Source organism: Argopecten irradians, chromosome 6, assembly GCF_041381155.1.
Source record: "Argopecten irradians isolate NY chromosome 6, Ai_NY, whole genome shotgun sequence".
Taxonomy (NCBI): domain Eukaryota; kingdom Metazoa; phylum Mollusca; class Bivalvia; order Pectinida; family Pectinidae; genus Argopecten; species Argopecten irradians.
Window position 1 is genome coordinate 37985070 of NC_091139.1, and position 25074 is coordinate 38010143.

Sequence of the window (25074 nt, forward strand, 5' to 3'; positions counted from 1 at the left end):
AAAATTGGGCAAATAATGTTCACAAATATGTTTTTCCTATATAAACTTAAGTAAACTTGACTCCTTTCCAGGGGGTAACGTGAGACCCCAAGGTCATATAATTCACAATTTATAATTCACAATTTTTTAATTTTAGAAGATTTTTGAAGTTTTAGCCTATTTGACCCTTTTTTAGCCATGCGTACCCCTCTGCCCCCAGGGGATCGGCCAGGACCAATATGGATATGATGTTCAAATGCTATCTCAGGCTAATAATTCTAACCAAGTTTGATCCGTTTCCAATGAAAATTGAGCAAAAAATGCTCATAAATGTGTTTCCCTATATAAACTATAGTAAACTTAACCTCCTCCCCAGGGGGAAACTAGAGACCCCAGGGTCATATAATTCACAATTTTTGTAAAGGTGCTTAAGACCTTTCTATCTATGAAGAGTATTTGATTCTACCACATCTGTGAGTAGAGAAGAAGATTTTTGAAATTTTACTCAATTTTACCCCTTTTGGCCCCTCCCACAGCTCCCTGGGGGGTGGGGAACATATAATTCACAATTTTGATTGGCCTTATGCCTCAGAAGGTTTGTGCAAAATTTCATTGAAATCGCTTCAGCAGTTTTGGAGAAGAAGTCAAAAATGTAAATTGTTTCCAGACATACGACGCACGATGACAGACAAAAGGCCATTAGAATAGGTCACTTGAGACTTCGTCTCAGGTGACCTAAAAATAAGTCCTTGATATAAACATTACTCATCATTTGAACACTAACTAATCTACCACCAACAAATTTGGACATAGTGCAGCACCCTGTAGGCTTCTTTACCTAACAATTTATTACTTCATTTACGATTATTTGTTACAGATAAGTTCAGCAATTAATCACAATTCAAATATATGTATGGTATAATATACCTCATTCCCATAACTTTAATGCATGGTGGCAATGATGTCACTGATTTGCAGAAATTTGTAACTTTTCAATTAATTTCTATCTCCTTGGCCCAATTCAAAGCTCGTTATTTGGTTTCTAGGCTTTATACTTCTTAACAAGAAGCTATTTCAGACCTTGAACGAAGGTTAAATTCTTTCTTTTATATAAACTTGGAAGCCCTTAATCCCAGCATGCCACAAATCCGATATCAGAAATTTATACCTCTTAAGTTATTGACAAAATTGTTTGAAATATTTTAGCCTACATGTATTTGACCTTTAGTAAAAGTCAAAGTCATTCATCTGTAGGTAACACTTTAGTCCAGCATGTATATATATGTCACAGGCCTTATTTCAGGTCTCTAGGCCTCTTAGTTATGGACAACAAATTATCTAAATATTTTAGCCCATTTCATCTTAAATGCAGATCAAAGTCATTAATTCACCTAAACAAACTTGGTATTCTAGCATGCTACAGGCCCAATATCCAGTCTCTAGACCATTCAGTATTTTCGTAGAAGTGGACAGACGACAGATGCCCCACCAAGGCATAAGTTTACTTGCCCCTCAGGCAGGTGAACCAAGAAAAATTAAAGACCTTTCCTCAAAAGCCATACCACCTATTAAAAGTGTTGGCGGTTCAGTAAATGAGTCAGAAGCTGGCATTTCCTTTAAACAAGGTCAAGAAAATATCAGCTTCTGACTGCACCCTGATAAAATAAAACAACACCAGTCAATCTTATTCTGTACATTTACTTAATAAAACAGTCAATGTTAAACTGCAAATATTCAACTACACATACATAAAATGTTAATCTGAAAATACAATCTGTCACGTTTTGTCTCAATCATGTAGACTCTCTCGTGTTGAGGTAGACTGAATCATGTTGAGACTATCAAGACTTTTACTTTACTTTCATCATCAGGTAGCAGAAACATACACTCAAAGCATTCCACATAACACCTCAACATTTATCTCAATATCTCTGGACTCAAAAATTACAACTTTGCATCAATAGACCATATTTCATGATGTGCATAATGATGTTACACATAGATAAACAAAATTTTGATATACAATGTTATATACTTCATTGCAACGAGTATCAAGATCATTCAGAACTTCCCACCCATGATGTGTTCATCAAATGCATAACAGAGTTAGAAATATTAAATTTCATGATTTCTAAAAAAAATTATTTTGCTAACTTTTTTTTGTTGCTATTAAAGTGAATAGTCGGTCATAGAAAACCAGTCTAAATGCGTTCATTGGCCTTCCAAAAGTTCTCACATATTAATACCACGGTCAAGTTCTGCTTAGTTTCCCAGTTCTGACCATTAATGTAAAGGAAAGTTGAAAGCATTGAAAGCGAGGCTGCGTGGAAATGTAACCACGAACATAGTGAGCTAGGAGGATGTTTTAGAATTCCCATACTTTAAATTAATTTCTTCGTACGCAGACAGATTTTGACGAGAGATTTTATTTTTCCATTTCATAAGAAATTATACTGGATACATTCACACCATTTTTACCGACTTTAGCCATCCTTGCCCGACTGTTCACTTTAACTTCATAGGATACTGATTTCAGAAATTTTAGCAGTTTTTAACTTTATTAAGAAAAAAAATAAAATATCTATATTGAAGATAATTCCCAGACATACATATATCATCTATTCTTCACTTTAATGCTCTATATCTCTTTGATCTGAAAAAATGTAACATTAGAAGCTTATCACTTTTTTAAGAGAGATAACTCATTTCATGCTTTTGTAGACACAAATTACACACAGTGATTGAAAGATGTATGACTGGTTGTACGTTATAAAATTACAATGTTTATTCTAGTAACATCTTATTTGACTATATGGGTTTGATTTTAATGAAATCCATACTCCTAGAAGCCACAGTATGTATGTATTGTTTCTTCAGTTATAATATTTCTGTTTTTTACCTTTTGGTAAAAGCATGCTCAAGAAAAAATGACATGTCAAAAGAGCGATTGAAATTTCTAAGCATCTTTGTATCACAACATTACATTTTCTCACATAACATTACAATACATATTAAATATAAAATCTATCCTGGTGTATGAAATAGCACAAATGACTGAAATATCAACTTCTAAGACAAATATATTTTACATAACCCTTCCACCTATTTTTCCCATTCAACAGCATTGCTATCCCCTCAAAATGAACTATGTATTGAAATATGTTTTTTTTCATGTGATGTACTTCATTCACAATATTATAAATGGTATCTGGCAAAAAAGCTGTTACTTTTTGGTTTCAGATTGTGCATACAATTTTGCGGCTAAGCAAGGGTTACTTAATATATCTTATACCTTTTATAGTTTATCATTTACTATTATTGTGATTCATATTTTATTCACATGTACATTAGATGGGATTTTTAGTCTAGGCCAGAAGCTGATAAATGCCCCACATATGTTTTTAACTTGTGACCAAAAGTTAGAGGGTCCAAGGTAGAATTGGTACATAAACCATTGGTTTGCCATAATTAATAATAACTTTATCACTATTTCATTATAAAAGAAATACAAATATTGTATTTTCCAATTATCAACAATCGCATCAACATCAGGGAAAAATTAGGAGGGGAAAAGTTTCCAGTTAAGAGAAAGTAATAGAGAGAGAGAGCAGAGTAATTATGGGAATTACAAATAGGACAGAGCATTGATTCACAGGATCACAGATGAAACATAGATATAATCTACATACATTAATAATTTGGTATTATTTGTCATAATTACACAGTTAAATATCTGATATGTTAAAAATTTATTGACAAAATTAATTTCTCCTTATAGTTTAACAGGATAATTTTCATTAATGCTGAGAAAATTATGTTAATAATCAATCAAAATCTGATGACAATGATTTTATTCAGTTAAGAAAACTTAAGATTTTTATCTAGTTAGTAAGATAAATTTAAACTGAACATGTAATAGTCATGAACATTTGATTTACAGTATATGGTAGTATTAAAGCATTTGATTTACAATTCAAATAACTGATTTGTTAAATCAACAACAAAAATTCATATCAATTTTAGAACATGTTTTGTGGTCATGATCTCAACATCACAGAAGAATAATTCAAAAATATTAATTATTGAATCAAATATTTCCTCACATCGATTCAAAAGACAGTTTGGTTATGATATCTCTATGAACATGCTTATTTTTCATAAAGTGTTTGTTATTTGGAAAGTGAAACATGATACTGTATGTATCATTTATAAATGTTTTGAATTACTTATCATTACCTGAAGCCACTTTTTGTGATTACATCAACTTCAATAGTAATACAGCCTAATCTCTGTTAATTGTATTATATTCCAACTGTTATGTCGCTATCAAACAAGTAACACAAAGATTGGAGGGTCCAATACAATCGTCATGACAGAATGCCCCACATTTTTTACACATGATCATAGCCTTCAGGCTACAAGCACAGTTGTTGGACACGTTATCGATGGTGGAGGGTAGTCCTGGAGTGGACAGGACCACAGGTTTATTACTTGTTGACTGTACAGAAACAAGCGGTGCTATACTAGAATTAACCTTTTTAGCTTGGCTGCTGGCAGCAGCAGCGGCCGCTGCAGCTTGACTGTTTGCCTTGTTTTGCACATGTGCCTCAATACTCTTAATAATATATGGGTTATTCACTATTTGCGTGGCACTGCAAACTACTATTTTTTTCACACGCTGGGCCGGGGAGACCTTGCCGGGGCCCGCGGAGCCACCGCTGTTTGGGGACGGAGCGGTGGCCTCAGGTCGAGATTGTGTTATCATGGTCAGAGGTAACACAGTGGTATGAGGCGTTTTACGACCTGGAGCAGTAGCAGTGCCAATCTTGGATAAAAAATTCACCTGATCTGGAGAAATTACGCGCACTTCCTGATTGACAGGTTCTGTGGGGGTTTGGGTCACTATTGTTCCATCACCTTCCATGGATACTTGACCGCCTGCACTTGCAGACCTCACCAGAGTCTGTATGTTGGAGTTGACGAGAAGGTTCTGTGGGGGAGCACTCGCAGCACGAGAGGGTTGAATATTTACGGTGTTATTCCCAGCTTGGTGAGCATTGAGAATCTGAGCTATACTAGACGTAGTCACTGCTGAGGATGGAATACCGGCAGGGAGCAACACTTTGGTATTCGATCCTGGCAGTGTTAGTACCGTGGCAGTCTGTGATATTGTAGAACGGAGATCTGTATTTTGGGGTAATGTCAGTACTAACGAGGTTTCATTATTAACATTTGATAAACCCTGCACACCAGTTCCTACTGTCCGAACTTTCGCTATGTTTACCATCACAGGCGAGCTAACCGATTGTCCTTGCAACGCTTGCTCACTAGATGTGCTGCTACTGGCAGTCACATTGGAAAACAGAAGTTTTGAGGCACTTAACTGACCCTGTCCCGTCACACCTACTCCTTTAGCACCACTTTGTGCATGTCCCAGTATTTTGGGGAGGGTAGAACTAGCATTGTCAGCCGTCACAGTAGTAGAGATTCCGTTATTTGTCTGCGAAACAATAGTGGCTTGTGTCCTCCCCATCACTTTCTGACAAATCTCCATCGACCTTTTTATATTTACATTATCCTTACCACCCTCTTGGGTAGCTTTCTGAATTATTTCTAATGAACGTTTCATATTGACTCCATCTGACCCTACATCTGAAGATGTTCCTTTATTTTCAGAATTAGCTACCTTGACGACTTGTTTCGGTCGACCAGTGGTTGGCATCATAATGTTTGGCATGTGCCTACTCGCTGTAGCACTCCCTGCTGAAGAAATGGCACTGGCAGGAATGCGACCCCGTGCAATAAGATGAGCTTGCAATTTGGCTTGTGTTTCTGGCTGTTGTTGATGCAAATGTTCACGCAGTTGTTGTTTTGCTTTTGTCTGTGCTTTGATCTGTGCAAGCGTTCTTGTCTGCCCTCTCGTGTTCTGGGCACGAATCTGTGCTAACGTACGAGTCTGCGGAGGTGATCGTACTGCCACGCCTGGTGTCGGTCCTCCTGAGGACCTGGAAGCGTGTACCAGTGTGGCCTGTAGACTGGTACTTGTCTTAGGCGGGGTTGTAGCATGCAGACTGTGTGAAGGTACAGAAGGTGGTGAGGTAGAGATAGCATTCAGTAGAGAAACATGTTTTGTCACAGCCGGCTCAACAATTGTCACTGATTTCACAGGCTTTGTCCCTACCACACGAGTAGGACTGCCCACTTGAGGAACAGTTTTTTCTGGTGACGACACAACATCTACAATAACATCCTCAGACAATGATGGGTTCTTTTGACGTTTTGCTGGACTAACACTGTTGAGAACACGGTGACCTTCAGGGTCTACAGGCATAGACAGAGACCTCTTGAGGGTTTTATGTGGGTCATTATTACTGATTGCATTTTTGACAGTGGACACTTTCATCAATAGTCCTCCTTGACCAGCACCTTCTGAAGAGCTTCCCACAGTTTGGAAAATTGACCGTTGTTTTAACATAGTGGACACAAGTGTGGCTTTCTTTAGTTTTGTTTTCACTGGAGACGCTGGGGTGACCGGGGATGGAAGGTCGGCTTTTGGTACCTCATACTCAACACTCCTGTAACATCAGGAAAAGAAGAAATTACAACAAACTCATGAAGCCAACAAGAATTAATTATTAGTTTCTCAGGCCATTTTTTTCAAATCTGATGAGGCAGGGAGTTTTTCTTTTTTTATTCCCTACCTAAACGGTGAGACAGGTACAATTTTTTTTTACAAATGGCATGTTTTAAATATATTTGACATCACTAACAAGGGCAGATAACACTTTAATATGAAAAGACAGGACAACCTGGCTGTTACTGAAATGTGTAATGATAATGAAGTGCATTTAATAAACTTGATTTCCTCAATGAATATTAGCCATCAAAATGATCTGAAAATTTGGAATATTGATTTAGTGACTAGATAATTAATAACTTACTAATATTTTTATCTCATTGTGATCAACCTTACCTTTTCCCCCATATTTCCTCAAAATGCTTTGCCTATAAAAAGAAAATATCATAATATCACATAAATATTTTCACAATGTACATAAATAGAACCTAACAATCAATATTATCTCTATCATATCAACAATAGACACTTCACAGGAATTGCTTTGACATGAAAAGAAAAACTGTGTGCAATGACTTGAAAACCTCTTTTTGCAATAAATCTCAGGTTTGATACGGTATTTTGTTGTTTTGTTCTATGAATTTATGATTACTTCTACTTGAAAGAACTGATTGCATGTGAAAGCTTATATGTTGCTCTTACAAGCAAACAGTGTAACAAAGAATACCTGTTAACATGCATTTAAACTACCAAAAATATCTGCTAACATTCTGGTAACAAAGGTTTGATAGTATGGATTCAGTTACTGTTAGTAAAACATTACCATGGTCTGTCTCTCATTTGTTAAGCTAGATAAACATACTGTATAAATACTGTATACCAACTTTCTTTGGTGGCTACTTAATTTCAAGATTTCCATTTCAAAACAAGTTCGCAAAGAATAACATTTGCAGAAATTTTTTTTTTCAATATAAATACATAATGTAGATATTAATTCATTGAGATAAACCTCATGATTTTACTTGGATCGCGAAAATCGCTAAAGTAAATCACATTAAAAAAAAAGTTTGCTCACAGTAATGCCAGTATAATTTTGAAAAGGTACTGAAGATTTCATTAATTGTTACCTTCCAAGGATCCAGTTTACTTAGCTCTCTCTCCTCTTCCTGTTTTATACGCATTTGGTTTTCTGGTGTAAACTCTCCTGCAAGATATATAGTATATATATTAAACTAGTAATTCAGTATTCATTCTTGGGAAGAATATTCCTTGACGTATTTTAACTATAAACCTAAATTCTTTAATGTCAAACTTACATTCAAGTGAACGACTAGTTAATCTTACCCTGTGAGAGCCTTTCAATCCATTCCTGACAGGATTTATTGAAAAATTCATTGTTCAATGCAGTACTACTCAACCTGAAAAAAGACATGTGTAAGTTAAGACTTTATATCAATTTAATAAATAAAATAGGTCAAGCTCCGGTTCATATCTTGTGACACTGGAAATCTTACATCTGTTAGAAAGGGCCTAATGGAACATAAAGGGACAATCTGTCAAATATTTTACAATCTGTCAAATATTTTACAATCCATCAAATATTTTACAATCTGTCAAATATTTTAAATTCAAATTGTGGCGACATTCAAAGTTCTTTAACTTTGCTATTAGTATTTACTCAATACCCGTTGTTATTTGTCCCTGATGACAGTGCCCTTGGATTCCTACCCCACCCCTAGGGTCCCAAACATACCTTAGGGTGTTGTCCTGCCCCACATATCTGTCACACTCCGGTAAAAAATGTAAAAGTTTATACTGGTACTGGCTTGGTAGTTTGGAGAACATCCTTTTGTCAATCAAATTCTGAAATAAAATAGAAATAATGTAACCAGTGTGACTTATATGTGTGCAAATACTGAAAACAATGTGTAAAAAAAAAAAGTGGCCTTTGTTACTTATACACAGGTACAATGTTATCAGTCAGAAAATACAGTTATGATAGTAACAAAAACTTGACCAAGTCTCGGTTCAATCTTATTTAGATAAACGTTTATTAAAAAGTAGACATCACCACAAATTATCAAAATCTACCAAAATTGAAGGGGAGACAAAAATGTCCTTCCCATTCACATTAAATTTGACCTAAGACTATCAGGCAATCAAAACTGGTGCCAGGCAAAAGTCCTATAGTGACCTACTTTTGGTTCCTGAAAAAATGCCTTGTTGAATTCCATCAAGTCTTACTGTCGTGTCGGTCTAACCGATGACAAAATAAATGATGCAATACCTCGATATGTTGAGCGACAGTATTATCAACTGATCGAGTGGTTCTGTCAATTGTCTGGAGTTTAGATAGCCTACCCGACGTCAGGTGATAGAAGGAGTGGGCGGAGCTTATCTGATAATGTTCTCGAGTTTGAAAGGCAATACGGTAAACTTCGTCGTGAAATACTTGATCTTCATTATAAACTAAAGGATATCTTTTTTCATGAAATTAGTAAAAAAACTGATGTTACGAGAGGAGGTTATCACAAGATTATAAAGAATGTGACTGCAGGGGGGACATTTGACCAAGTCACCTGTTCATCGGAAACCAAGCAAAATTACCAACAAAGTCTTAAGTTTATAGAATAAACAGTCATAAAATAATGACCCATTTATTGGAGTGGAATGTTTGTACGGCGAAAACGGTTCCATCGGCCATTTTAGAATTTAGAGGCAATTTGCTGCATTTCCACGTATAAATCCTAACGATAACAACGTTAGATATAGGAGCCTACGATGTTCGTCCTTGAATGTTTGAAAAAACGGCACATTCTGTAAGAAATCCATTAACAGCCAATAAATCTGGAGTGAATTAAAAGTACTTTAGACAGCATTGATATTTAAGAAGTTGATTGATAAAGAAACAAACAGAGGTAAACTTACAGCGAGGCGGGCCTCGCGGCAGCCATTACGTTGTTCTTGAAGTAACGTTTGTGATGCACATTCCCTACTGTACAGTACAGTACCGTGAATTATGCTAGCGATGACGCGAAAAGTTATCCAGTCTATCTTGGCTGAAACACGGACAGCAGCTCATGAAAACCATGTTATCGCATTTAATGCCATAGCTTTCTTTGAAGAAATGTCTGTTGTAACAAGAGGCCCAAAGGGCCTTAACGGTCATCTGACTACCTTGGCAATAGTTAAATTAATTATATATGGTGTCACTTTGTCAGGACCATGTCAGGATCATTTTCAATTTCTTTCAACAAATTTTATTTCAAACAAGAGGCCCAAGGGCCTTAACATATAGGAAATTAATTAGATATAGTGTCATTGTAGCCATCTTCGATTTTGGATTGACCCAAAAAATAACAACACTTTGTCGCGAACATGTCGGGATCATTTCATGCAAGTTTCAGCCAAATCGCATCAGTAGAACTTGAGAAGTTCAAAATGTGTTTTCAAGATGGCGGCTGCAGCGGCCATCTTGGATTTCGGATCGACCCGAAAAAATAACAACACTTTGTCGGGACCATGTCAGGATCATTTCATGCAAGTTTCAGCCAAATCGCACCGGTAGAACTTGAGAAGAAGTTCAAAATGTGTTTTCAAGATGGCGGCTGTGGCAGCCATCTTGGATTTCGGATCGACCCAAAAAATAGCAACACTTTGTCAGGACCATGTCAGGATCATTTCATGCAAGTTTCAGCCAAATCGCACTGGTAGAACTTGAGAAGAAGTTCAAAATGTGTTTTCAAGATGGCGGCTGTGGCGGCCATCTTGGATTTCGAATCGACCCGAAAAATAACAACACTTTGTCGAGACCATGTCAGGATCATTTCATGCAAGTTTCAGCCAAATCGCACTGGTAGAACTTGAGAAGAAGTTCAAAATGTGTTTTCAAGATGGCGGCTGTGGCGGCCATCTTGGATTTCGAATCGACCTGAAAAATAACAACACTTTGTCGGGACCATGTCAGGATCATTTCATGCAAGTTTCAGCCAAATCGCACTGGTAGAACTTGAGAAAAAGTTCAAAATGTGTTTTCAAGATGGCGGCTGTGGCGGCCATCTTGGATTTCGGATCGACCCGAAAAATAACAACACTTTGTCGGGACCATGTCAGGATCATTTCATGCAAGTTTCAGCCAAATCGCACTGGTAGAACTTGAGAAGAAGTTCAAAATGTGTTTTCAAGATGGCGGCTGTGGCGGCCATCCTGGATTTCGGATCGACCCAAAAAATACCAACACTTTGTTGGGACCATGTCAGGATCATTTCATGCAAGTTTCAGCCAAATCACACTGGTAGAACTTGAGAAGAAGTTCAAAATGTGTTTTCAAGATGGCGGCTGTGGCGGCCATCTTGGATTTCGGATCGACCCGAAAAATAACAACACTTTGTCGGGACCATGTCAGGATCATTTCATGCAAGTTTCAGCCAAATCGCACCGGTAGAACTTGAGAAGAAGTTCAAAATGTGTTTTCAAGATGGCGGCTGTGACGGCCATCTTGGATTTCGGATCGACCCAAAAAATAACAACACTTTGTCGGGACCATGTCAGGATCATTTCATGCAAGTTTCAGCCAAATCGCACTGGTAGAACTTAAGAAGAAGTTCAAAATGTGTTTTCAAGATGGCGGCTGTGGCGGCCATCTTGGATTTCGGATCGACCCGAAAAATAACAACACTTTGTCGGGACCATGTCAGGATCATTTCATGTAAGTTTCAGCTAAATGGCACTGGTAGAACTTGAGAAGAAGTTGAAAATGTGAAAAGTTAACGCACGGCGGACGGCGGACGGCGGACGACGACGGACGAAACATGATGACTATAGGTCATCCTGACCCTTCGGGTCAGATGACCTAAAAACTGCAGGGAATAGAAAGTATGGATACATCCTGCAGCTCTTATGAATATGGTAATACCCAATGAGTTCAGGATAGATCTAGTTCTTATGAGTACAGTAATACCTGATGAGTTCAGGATAGATCTATCACATGTGGGTCACACATATCACACAATATAAGCCACGCCCACCAACCAATCAACTTGAGTTTAGCATTATATTGTAACCCAGTATGCAATAGGTATTGCACAAGTTGCGTGGCAAGTACATCACTGTCATCGTCAACGGTTAAACCGACACGACAGTAAGTATTGAAGGAGATTGTCATGTGGACACAATGTCATGTACAAAAGGACAGGACGGTCGTAAAGTATATGACTTTTAGCTTTGATAAACATCAGTGATGCAAGCATATAATTTGAATAACTACATTGAATCATTAGTTTTCTAGATGACAAAGAATTTACTTCAGCTATACCTGTCAAAGGCAGAGACAATGTAAACTGTAATTTTTCTCCGGGAAACTGACACTGATCACACGCAATATCAATTTTACCAAAACAGAGTAGAAAAGGTGTCAATTTCTGGTTTTGAGCTAAAAACATACTTTCAAATTTGTGTTGCACAGGATTGAGTCTGGAGTCTCCAAATCAATGCAGCCTTCCTTCGTCTGGGCAATCTGTGCAGCATGGCTTAACTTCTTATGGGGCCTCCTCCTTGGCTATAAGGAAAGACAAATACAAAGTACAAAATACAAAGTTTTGGTGCAAAGTACATGAAAATTGGAAAATGCATCCCACACAAATGTGAAATGCTATCAATGATGTATGTCACAACACAAAATGTGATCATGGTAGGTTTTTATACTTTCAAATTGCATATCTGCCGTTCACGCCCAAAGTTATGAGTCCAAATCATACCGCCAATACATATTCAAGTTTGTCAGTACTATCTCTAATTTTTCTTCAGAGATTGCTTAACTCAAAACTTAACATTGACAAAGTTGGAAAAACATGTATTTGTATTGCTGTCACAGCTGCCACAGACAGCAGAAAAATGAACACAGAAATATGATGAGTGATAGCCAATATAAGGACAAGAAGAAAGACAATACTGGTCTGGTAACAGATAATGAAAGAAAACTATTGATGATGATAACTAGATATTTTTTGTAGAGCATTTACCTTCATACTAAAGCCTGGAATACCGGCGAGTATCTCTCTCATAGTTTGAGGTCGTTTAGAAGACGGGGCTGGAGATTTCCCACTGTCTGAGCTGTCTGACTTACTGTCTCCATTCTGCAGACTGCCATCGTTTTCAGATTCCATTTCAGTAGGTACCTCTGTTCAAATCAGAATGGTATGAAATAAATTACATGAAAGAATAATACAAAATACAAGTGAAGATTTTCATTGTGAAGTCCTCATTCAAAAATACTCTCTTATATATGTACATTATGTGCGTTCATAACAATGATTATATATATAATTACAAGTTATCATAGAACTAAATATCAAAGAAATCAATATGGTACTTTCTGTACATATTTCTGTTAGCTAAGTTTGTGAAAATTCTACCAAGTAGATAAGACTAACAATTATAAACGAAGGGTATTCAAAAGCTTAGTATGTAGATTTTAAAATATCACATATCACAAACAAGAGGCCCAAGGGCTTTAACGGTCATCTGACTACCTTGGCAATAATCATATAGGAAATTAATTAGATATAGTGTCATGGTAGCCATCTTCGATTTGGGATCAACCAGAGATGTAACGACACTTTGTCGGGGACCATGTCAGGATTATTTCATGCAAGTTTCAGCCAAATGGCACCGGTAGAACTTGAGAAAAGTTCAAAATGTGTTTTCAAAATGGCGGCTGTGGCGGCTATCTTGGATTTCAGATCTACACAAAAAATAACAACACTTTGTCAGGACCATGTCAGGATCATTTCATGCAAGTTTCAGCCAAATCGCACCGGTAGAACTTGAGAAGAAGTGCAAAATGTGTTTTCAAGATGGCGGTGGTGCCAATCTTGGACTTCCGATTGACGCGAAAAATAACAACACTTTGTCGGGACCATGTCAGGATCATTTCATGCAAGTTTCAGCCAAATCGCACCGGTAGAACTTGAGAAGAAGTTCAAAATGTGTTTTCAAGATGGCGGTTGTGGCAGCCATCTTGGATTTCGGATCAACCCGAAAAATAACAACACTTTGTCGGGACCATGTTAGAGGCATTTCATGCAAGTTTCAGCCAAATCGCACCGGTAGAACTTGAGAAGAAGTTCAAAATGTGTTTTCAAAATGGCGGTTGTGGCGGCCATCTTGGATTTAGGATCGACCCGAAAAATAACAACACTTTGTCGGGACCATGTTAGGATCATTTCATGCAAGTTTCAGCCAAACCTCACCGGTAGAACTTGAGAAGAAGTTCAAAATGTGTTTTCAAGATGGCGGTTGTGGCAGCCATCTTGGATTTCGGATCAACCCGAAAAATAACAACACTTTGTCGGGACCATGTTAGAATCATTTCATGCAAGTTTCAGCCAAATCGCACCGGTAGAACTTGAGAAGAAGTTCAAAATGTGTTTTCAAGATGGCGGTTGTGGCGGCCATCTTGGATTTAGGATCGACCCGAAAAATAACAACACTTTGTCGGGACCATGTTAGGATCATTTCATGCAAGTTTCAGCCAAACCTCACCGGTAGAACTTGAGAAGAAGTTCAAAATGTGTTTTCAAGATGGCAGCTGTGACGGCCATCTTGGATTTCGGATTGACCGGAAAAATAACAACACTTTGTCTGGACCATGTCAGGATCATTTCATGCAAGTTTCAGCCAAACCTCACCGGTAGAACTTGAGAAGAAGTTCAAAATGTGTTTTCAAAATGGCGGCTGTGGCAGCCATCTTGGATTTCGGATCGACCCGAAAAATAACAACACTTTGTCTGGACCATGTCAGGATCATTTCATGCAAGTTTCAGCCAAACCTCACCGGTAGAACTTGAGAAGAAGTTCAAAATGTGTTTTCAAGATGGCGGCTGTGGCAGCCATCTTGGATTTCGGATCAACCCGAAAAATAACAACACTTTGTCGGGACCATGTTAGAATCATTTCATGCAAGTTTCAGCCAAATCGCACCGGTAGAACTTGAGAAGAAGTTCAAAATGTGTTTTCAAGATGGCGGTTGTGGCGGCCATCTTGGATTTAGGATCGACCCGAAAAATAACAACACTTTGTCGGGACCATGTTAGGATCATTTCATGCAAGTTTCAGCCAAACCTCACCGGTAGAACTTGAGAAGAAGTTCAAAATGTGTTTTCAAGATGGCAGCTGTGACGGCCATCTTGGATTTAGGATTGACCGGAAAAATAACAACACTTTGTTGGGACCATGTCAGGATCATTTCATGCAAGTTTCAGCCAAACCTCACCGGTAGAACTTGAGAAGAAGTTCAAAATGTGTTTTCAAAATGGCGGCTGTGACAGCCATCTTGGATTTAGGGTCGACCAGAAAAATAACAACACTTTGTCGGGACCATATTAGGATCATTTCATGCAAGTTTCAGCCAAATCACACTGGTAGAACTTGAGAAGAAGTTCAAAATGTGAAAAGTTAACGCACGGCAGACGATGACGGACGAAACATGACGAGTATAGGTCATCCGGACCCTTTGGGTCAGATGACCTAAAAAGTGTGAATGGGGTTTCTAAAAAGAAGAAAAGGTAAACACAGAAAAAAATATGAGAAAAGTTATCAAAAGTGCGGTGACATTTGTGGCAATTTATAACATTTAGTAAAATTCAACCAGCAGCGATTCAGATTGGGGCTAAATTTAGGCCATTTTGCCATCACTCTTCCAAAATATCCCTAAGCTTTTGAAAATCCTTAGGATCATTCAAATAGAGAATATCCTAACCAAATTTTGTAAAAACCTCAAAATGTCCTAAAGATTTTGAAATCAATCTAAAACACTCAAAATGTCCTAAAGATTTTGAAATCAATCTAAAACACTGAACCAGTATCACTTATTTTAATGAAGCAAAATTCTACCTTTGACAGGTTTGACCTCTTTCTCTTTGTCTGGGGGTGGAATTGGTTTGATGATGATTCTGGGGTAATCATTTTGTTTTTTCTTCTGTTTCTGACGTAATGATTGTCGCATGCTGCGTCTCAAAGTATGATTGACATGTGAAGATATACTCGTGCTGGACGATCCAGACGATGAAGACCTATGGTGGCTTTCCTTGGAGTTGGAAGGCTCTACTACCTCGTCAGCATCCCCATTGGACTGATCATCATCGTCTTCTGTTGGCGGGATGGTTTTTACCCACGACGGTAAGCTTACAAACATCACTGTAACCAAACAATACATCATATTGAGGATTTTCAAGTATGTATAATGCCTTTGAGTCTTCTTTGAAGTTTTTTGTTACTTTTGTAACAAAACTTTTTTAACTTTCTGTCGATACTCCACTACAAATGTATCAACTTCCTCTCGATACTCCACAACAAATCTACAAATGTATTAACTTTCAGTCGATACTCCACAACAAATCTACAAATGTATTATCTTTCTGTTGATACTCCACAACAAATCTACAAATGTATTAATTTTCTGTCGATACTCCACAACAAATCTACAAATGTATTAATTAACTTACAAATGTATTAACTATCTGTTGATACTCCATTACAAATCTACAAATGTATTAACTTTCTGTCAATACTCCAAAGCAGATCCACAAATGTATTAACTTTCTGTTGATACTCCACTACAAATCTTCAAATGTATTAACTTTCTGTTGATACTCCACAACAAATCTTCAAATGTATTATCTTTCTGTCGATACTCCACAACAAATCTACAAATGTATTAACTTACAAATGTATTAACTTTCTGTTAATACTCCACAACAAATCCACAAATGTATTAGAGAGAGACAATAATGTAATAGTGATAGTACTAACCCCCCCTCCCCCCCCCAAATGTATTAGAGAGAGACAATAATGTAATAGTGATAGTACTAACCCCCCCTCCCCCCCCCCCAAAAAAAAACAAACAAAAAAACAACCTTACTGTTAGTGCTTGTGATGAGAGTTTACAGCGCCGTTACAACAGTGTTCCTGTTTACATTCATCAACTCGATAGACACGTTGGCTGGTAGCTGATCTAGTAGGCTGGTAACTGATGCAGTAGATTAGATTTTTGGTGGCATGTAACGAAGGACTGATTGGCTAAAGCATCGGCAGCCCAACTGATAGCCCCCTGACTGACAAGATCGCCGACAACATTGAGAAGTAGGCGGAGCCAGCAGATCTTTGATGTTCATACCCGACTCTGTTGTACAATGTGTTTGATCACGTTGTGTACTATTTATTTTTTTACAATGTATACATTCAATCACTGTATTAAAAATTTGTAATTGTTTTGTTTCACTTATTAAGTGAATGTTTTGAGGATGTTTTGTTCATAAATTATTGGCCATTTCTCTCGACTTCGGGGAGTAGTCATACTGTAGCGTAACGTTATGTATCTACCAACGTTCCAATGGATCAAACTTTTCATCATGTTTATTAATGTGTTGGTTTTAGATCTATTGTATCCATTCTAATGTTACATGTAATGTCACAGCCGAATCTAACGTTAACTACTGTTGTACCTTCTGACTGACTTTTCCGCTGCAAGGTCCGTTTGGTGTGGAAAAACAAATCAGGTATGGCTGACAATAGATTACGTCTTATCAGAATATATTCCGATCAAACACGGTTTTGATACATACCTGGATGTTACATGTAGTAGGGGATGCTATTCTAGTTGTAGACTTTGAGTTTGAATGCATTGCCTAAATATTTATAATTAAATTTGATTCATATTCGAGGTAATGTTCTCGGACGTTGGCGCATGCGCAGCGGTAGTTTACAAAATTTAGGTTGATTTTAGCCGAGAAATTGTCAACACTAGATTCAAAAGCATCTCTCTGATAAAATACTGGTGACAATTTAAAAAAATCTACGCCTACAGTTGGAATAGTATCCCCTACTAACATCCAGGTATGTGTCAAAGCCTGGTTTTATCGGAATATATTTTGACAAGACACAATGGTCGGTTGTGCATTGTACCAGATTTGGTTTCACACACCTTGCGGTAAAGTTATAATTAGTCAGAAGCAGGTGATTTCTTTTCCATACAATTTCTGATTGACTTTTCCGCTACAACAGTAGCTCTTTTCATACGTACTTCACTGATTAGCGCTGATTTAGAGTCTATACATGAGGTAATTAAAATGTATTTGTGTAACCTTTTTACATTATGAAGCTTACGATGCCGATCATTTTATGTAGTAATCGACGACAGACATTTCCAACTGTTTTAGCTCCGCCCCTACATTGAAGCGACAGCCAATGAGAGCCGTGCTTACACAGCTTATTGAATGTCGTTGGCAAACTGACTAGCTACCATGCAACCTGACTAGCTACCAATCAAGCGAACCACCTACTAGACTGGCCGTCACACCTACGCTTATTGTAACAGCGCTGTAATACAGTTCTAAACTTAACGATGGGAATAAGGTATTACCATTTTCTTTCCGACGTTCTTTGAAGGGTCTGTCCCTGCCATCATCATCGTCATTCTCCTCTGGTACTTCATGTAGAGTGGATCCACTCGGCCGATCTCCCTGAACATGGCAAACATTCAGAGAGAAATTTATTCATATGCAGGTTTTTGATATCATTAATTCTAGTTAAGTTTTGATTCTACAACACACAATGTTGGACATTTAAGCATTGCTCTGCTTCCAGTTAGCAATTTTGGTAGGATGAATGCCAACTGGATATAACAGCATTTTGAATTTGCAGCTGTCCGGCTGGCATTTGTCATTCTATAATTGCCAACTGCTTGTAGTTCAAAGCTTATATTTACATTTGATAACAATTTTTAAGTAAATATCAAGAGATTTACATACTGAATAAACATGTCATTCATCCAGGACAGATGATAGCCTCCATGACAATATTGTAAAGTGACAATGTCTGATAATTACGACACCAAATGAGTTGTTGGCAGTCATGTTGTCACATGTACTGAACAACATCAGCTGTGCTTTGTTTGGTTGCATATATAGTTGGTCAGTAGTGCAAACATAATTATATATGCAAGTCTATTGATATACATTCAATCCATCACCTAAAGATTTTGCACATAAAAATTAAAAAATATTAAACTTTAAAACCTTAAAAGTTTTAAAGTTTACTTACCATTAATCCATACACTCCCGATCGGCCAGCCACTTTGTAGAAGACTGAGTCCTTCCCTCTGGAGTATGTATGGAGACAGGAGTTGAGGCATGCCAAGGGCACAGACCCACTACAAGATAATCATCATACATCATCAAATTGTCATTAATTCTAAAGTGTTTACTGAATGTGGAATATGTTATCAATCATTGAATGCCAACGATAGCAGAAAGAAATCTTTGCAGTGTGTTAACAAATAGATTAAGCAAGTTTGACCTAAAGTAAAGCAGCAGTTACGTACAAATAGCATGAAATGAGGCTAATGTACCTTAACTCGACTAATAATCAATGTAAAGAAGTGTGTAAAAAAAAAAGTTTCTGGGTGTACATGCTAGCATGTTTCCCCCCAAGATTAACCCAAGATATTTTTTTAATGTATACACGGAGTATGGTATGCCAATCAAGATTTTCTCAAAGAGTAGACCTTAGAGTGATTTAATATACTGTAATGTAGAACTGTCTCCTTCAACCAACACAAATCTCTCTAATTCGCGTATGATGAGCCATTTACAGTATACTATATCATCACAAATAGAGGTAGACCACGCTGCCTGCGAGTGCAGGAACAACTTATAGTGTACATCAATCTATCTCACGTACAACTTATCATAGTGTACATCAATCTATCTCATGTAAAACTTATCATAATGTACATCAATCTATCTCACGTACAACTTATCATAGTGTACATCAATCTATCTCATGTAAAACTTATCATAGTGTACATCAATCTATCTCATGTAAAACTTATCATAGTGTACATCAATCTATCTCATGTAAAACTTATCATAGTGTACATCAATCTATCTCATGTAAAACTTATCATAGTGTACATCAATCTATCTCATGTAAAACTTATCATAGTGTACATCAATCTATCTCACGTAAAACTTATCATAGTGTACATCAATCTATCTCATGTAAAACTCATCATAGTGTACATCAATCTATCTCATGTAAAACTTATCATAGTGTACATCAATCTATCTCATGTAAAACTTATCATAGTGTACATCAATCTATCTCATGTAAAACTCATCATAGTGTACATCAATCTATCTCATGTAAAACTTATCATAGTGTAAATCAATCTATCTCATGTAAAACCTATCATAGTGTAAATCAATCTATCTCATGTAAAACTTATCATAGTGTACATCAATCTATCTCATGTAAAACTCATCATAGTGTACATCAATCTATCTCATGTAAAACTTATCATAGTGTACATCAATCTATCTCATGTAAAACTTATCATAGTGTACATCAATCTATCTCATGTAAAACTTATCAATAGTGTACATCAATCTATCTCATGTAAAACTTATCATAGTGTACATCAATCTATCTCATGTACAACTCAACTTATCATAGTGTACATCAATCTAGTTTATCTCAACTATCTCATGTAAAACTTATCATAGTGTACATCAATCTATCTCATGTAAAACTTATCATAGTGTACATCAATCTATCTCATGTAAAACTTATCATAGTGTACACCAATCTATCTCATGTAAAACTTATCATAGTGTACACCAATCTATCTCGTGTAAAACTTATCATAGTGTACACCAATCTATCTCGTGTAAAACTTATCATAGTGTACATCAATCTATCTCATGTAAAACTTATCATAGTGTACATCAATCTATCTCATGTAAAACTTATCATAGTGTACATCAATCTATCTCATGTAAAACTTATCATAGTGTACATCAATCTATCTCATGTAAAACTTATCATAGTGTACATCAATCTATCTCACGTACAACTTATCATAGTGTACACCAATCTATCTCGTGTAAAACTTATCATAGTGTACATCAATCTATCTCATGTAAAACTTATCATAGTGTACACCAATCTATCTCATGTAAAACTTATCATAGTGTACATCAATCTATCTCATGTAAAACTTATCATAGTGTACACCAATCTATCTCATGTAAAACTTATCTTAAGTGTAAATCAATCTATCTCATGTAAAACTTATCATAGTGTACATCAATCTATCTCATGTAAAACTTATCATAGTGTACATCAATCTATCTCATGTAAAACTTATCATAGTGTACATCAATCTATCTCAGTAAAACTTATCATAGTGTACACCAATCTATCTCGTGTAAAAACTTATCATAGTGTACATCAATCTATCTCATGTAAAACTTATCATAGTGTACACCAATCTATCTCATGTAAAACTTATCATAGTTAAATGTAAATCAATCTATCTCATGTAAAACTTATCATAGTGTACACCAATCTATCTCATGTAAAACTTATCATAGTGTAAATCAATCTAGCTCATGTAAAACTTATCATAGTGTTCATCAATCTAGCTCATGTAAAACTTATCATAGTGTAAATCAATCTATCTCATGTAAAACTCATCATAGTGTACATCAATCTAGCTCATGTAAAACTTATCATAGTGTACATCAATCTATCTCATGTAAAACTCATCATAGTGTACATCAATCTATCTCATGTAAAACTTATCATAGTGTACATCAATCTATCTCATGTAAAACTTATCATAGTGTACATCAATCTATCTCATGTAAAACTTATCATAGTGTACATCAATCTATCTCATGTAAAACTCATCATAGTGTACATCAATCTATCTCATGTAAAACTTATCATAGTGTACATCAGTCTATCTCATGTAAAACTTATCATAGTGTACATCAATCTATCTCATGTAAAACTCATCATAGTGTACATCAATCTATCTCATGTAAAACTTATCATAGTGTACAAATCAATCTATCTCATATCTCATGTAAAACTATCATAGTGTAAATCAATCTATCTCATGTAAAAACTTAAATCATAGTAAACTTATCTAGTGTACATCAATCTATCTCATGTAAAACTCATCATAGTGTACATCAATCTATCTCATGTAAAACTTATCATAGTGTACATCAATCTATCTCATGTAAAACTTATCATAGTGTACATCAATCTATCTCATGTAAAACTTATCATAGTGTACATCAATCTATCTCATGTAAAACTTATCATAGTGTACATCAATCTATCTCATGTAAAACTTATCATAGTGTACATCAATCTATCTCATGTAAAACTTATCATAGTGTACATCAATCTATCTCATGTAAAACTTATCATAGTGTACATCAATCTATCTCATGTAAAACTTATCATAGTGTACATCAATCTATCTCATGTAAAACTTATCATAGTGTACATCAATCTATCTCATGTAAAACTTATCATAGTGTACACCAATCTAGCTCATGTAAAACTTATCATAGTGTACATCAATCTATCTCATGTAAAACTTATCATAGTGTACATCAATCTAGCTCATGTAAAACTTATCATAGTGTACACCAATCTATCTCGTGTAAAACTTATCATAGTGTACATCAATCTATCTCATGTAAAACTTATCATAGTGTACACCAATCTATCTCATGTAAAACTTATCATAGTGTACACCAATCTATCTCGTGTAAAACTTATCATAGTGTACACCAATCTATCTCATGTAAAACTTATCATAGTGTACATCAATCTATCTCATGTACAACTTATCATAGTGTACACCAATCTATCTCATGTAAAACTTATCATAGTGTACATCAATCTATCTCATGTAAAACTTATCATAGTGTACATCAATCTATCTCATGTAAAACTTATCATAGTGTACATCAATCTATCTCACGTACAACTTATCATAGTGTACACCAATCTATCTCGTGTAAAACTTATCATAGTGTACATCAATCTATCTCATGTAAAACTTATCATAGTGTACATCAATCTATCTCATGTAAAACTTATCATAGTGTACATCAATCTATCTCATGTAAAACTTATCATAGTGTACACCAATCTATCTCATGTAAAACTTATCATAGTGAACATCAATCTATCTCATGTAAAACTTATCATAGTGTACACCAATCTATCTCATGTAAAACTTATCATAGTGTACATCAATCTATCTCATGTAAAACTTATCATAGTGTACATCAATCTATCTCATGTAAAACTTATCATAGTGTACACCAATCTATCTCATGTAAAACTTATCATAGTGTACATCAATCTATCTCATGTAAAACTTATCATAGTGTACATCAATCTATCTCAGGTACAACTTATCATAGTGTACATCAATCTATCTCATGTAAAACTTATCATAGTGTACACCAATCTAGCTCATGTAAAACTTATCATAGTGTACATCAATCTATCTCATGTAAAACTTATCATAGTGTACATCAATCTATCTCAGGTACAACTTATCATAGCTATATATAGTGTAAGTACCAAAGTGCTTTATCAAACTAGCTATGGTAAAATAACACTGCTAGCATACCACCATGTACCTACAGCTAGCTATAGACATTATGCAGATTAAGTTTGCATATAACTTGATGACCTGTAGCAGAAAATACAAAACAATGAAATCATGTGCTTCCTTACCTTATATCCTTTAAGTTATCATCTTGGATTGCTTGAAGAATAGCTTTATAGCTCATAGGAACCTGTGCATTTCTCTCCAACACCTATTGAAATACAATGAAGATGTAATTACATAACATAATCAAGCTTCACGATTGTCATTTCAATATTAGACCCTATATGTCGATAGAACTTTTAGAACACTTTCTTTCTTCGAATTCTAAAATGATTACCAGGGTAAACTAAATATATACCTTGACATTATTCACAATGACTTTTTTTTAAAATCAATGCTGGAATTTTTACATTTTTGACATGTCAAAAACAACTAATGCATTTGACCCAATAAGTGCCCCTCTCAAGTGTGTTGTGAGTTATTTCAAACATTTATGTACCAGGTGGCTGCTGCAGGTACATTTCAGATCTAGACATGCTACTTATAATGAAATAATAATGTAGGTCGAATAGAATCTTAATAATACTATATATAGGTATATTTCATTACACAATGACCATTGTGCATACCGGATAGATCTAACTCTGTATTGTGGATGTGTCAAATTTGTCAGATATGACCCAAGATCTAGGCCAATTAAAGGGACAAAAATTAAGCAACAAAGTAACTGTAACTATATGGAAACCTATATATGCAACATTATACTTTTGTAATTTTGTATTTTATTTTTAAATGACCACATTCCAATATAATCGGCTAACCAAAAACGGAATATCTGTTACAGAAATATAATTTCTTCCATCTCTTCTGTGGATTTCCTTCTCAAATGGGGGTTTTGGGACAAGGATAGAGTGTTTTGGTTTGGTTTTATTAGTTTAACGTCCTATTAACAGCCAGGGACATGTAAAATATAAGGACATGCCAGATTTGTTGGTGGAGGAAAGTCAGAGTACCCGGTGAAAAAGCAGTGGCCAGCAGTCAGCATCTGGCAACTGCCCCACATGGGATTCGAACTAGCTGCCCAGAGGTGGAGGGTTTGTGGTAATATGTCAAGACCACTTGGCCCATAAGGGTAAAGTGTGAATATATAAATGAAAAATATACAGAAAATTCAGCTCCATCATTTCCGTAAATTGAACTTTTTACCAGTGTATAATTCATGGTTATTGAAACATCTGGCTGTGCCCTTTAGGCCTTGCCTTCAGTCATATAATAATGACTGGTTTGGAATTCAATCCGAATTGAAATTAATTTGGAAAAAAAATACATCTGCATACAGAGCATCCAGTTGACCTATGACTTATAGCAGAATCAGAAGTCAAACAAACATTTCTCAGAAATCTGAAGAGTCGAAATTCCTATGAGAAACATAGACATGTGCTTCAAACCCAAGAGTCTGGGTACACTGGATGCCCTGATGTAAACGCCTTTTCGAAATGCAAAATTTATCATGAATATGGATTAAAAAATACATGTAAGTAGAGTTTTCTCACGCTTGAAGGACCACATTTAAAACAATTCATAAGATGCTTGCATCATGATATCCGATGATTGTTGTGTACATTTTTACTGAATCCTGATGGATACATTATCCGGGAAAGCAGCTTCGATTTCATTATTATTTTGATATATTAAACATCACAATCAAAATGTCCACAATAGTTTTGTTGTGGTACGACGGAGATCACGAATCCGTAGTTGTTTTAGAACGGAAAATGCCTCAGACAGTTGCCCATCCAATATCAAAATCGGACAACTGTTGTTGACGGTCGACTTTAGGACACATCTTGACACTTACAATCTTCGCTGCCTCGGCCCATGTTCGACTTTTCCTTCGTTTCGGTTGCTTGTCTTTCGAGTTATCGATTTGCATTGTGCATCCAAGTGCAAATTATGGTTAAAAAGTGTAAACATTTAGTCGTCATATCTTTACAAAGAGCTGACTCCAACTATCCTGCGCCATTTTTGTTAA

At 36.1% G+C, this 25074-nt stretch overlaps 1 protein-coding gene across 1 annotated transcript; it reads right to left on the minus strand.

Annotated features, from left to right (window-relative positions):
- Positions 1 to 1661: 1661 nt before the first annotated feature.
- LOC138325811 (putative Polycomb group protein ASXL2) lies at positions 1662 to 25074 on the minus strand. Its single transcript, XM_069271731.1, has 12 exons — positions 24901 to 25074; positions 23168 to 23250; positions 18656 to 18764; positions 17976 to 18075; positions 15449 to 15751; positions 12577 to 12734; positions 12000 to 12113; positions 8310 to 8419; positions 7901 to 7974; positions 7684 to 7760; positions 6953 to 6984; positions 1662 to 6554 (listed from the first exon to the last, which is right to left on the minus strand). The coding sequence occupies exons 1-12, from the start codon at positions 24973 to 24975 to the stop codon at positions 4295 to 4297; spliced, it is 3495 nt and encodes a 1164-aa protein (XP_069127832.1). The 5' UTR covers positions 24976 to 25074; the 3' UTR covers positions 1662 to 4294.

What these genes read in the sequence shown, in the direction of transcription:
- LOC138325811 (XM_069271731.1), bottom strand. Translation starts at nt 24,975, where the DNA reads ATGCAAATCGATAACTCGAAAGACAAGCAACCGAAACGAAGGAAAAGT. An exon ending in AGAACGTCGGAAAGAAAATG is followed by an intron (nt 15,752 to 17,975) that starts GTAATACCTTAT and finishes GTTTGGTTACAG; the next exon opens with TGATGTTTGTAAGCTTACCG. An exon ending in GATTGAAAGGCTCTCACAGG is followed by an intron (nt 7,761 to 7,900) that starts GTAAGATTAACT and finishes TATATCTTGCAG; the next exon opens with GAGAGTTTACACCAGAAAAC.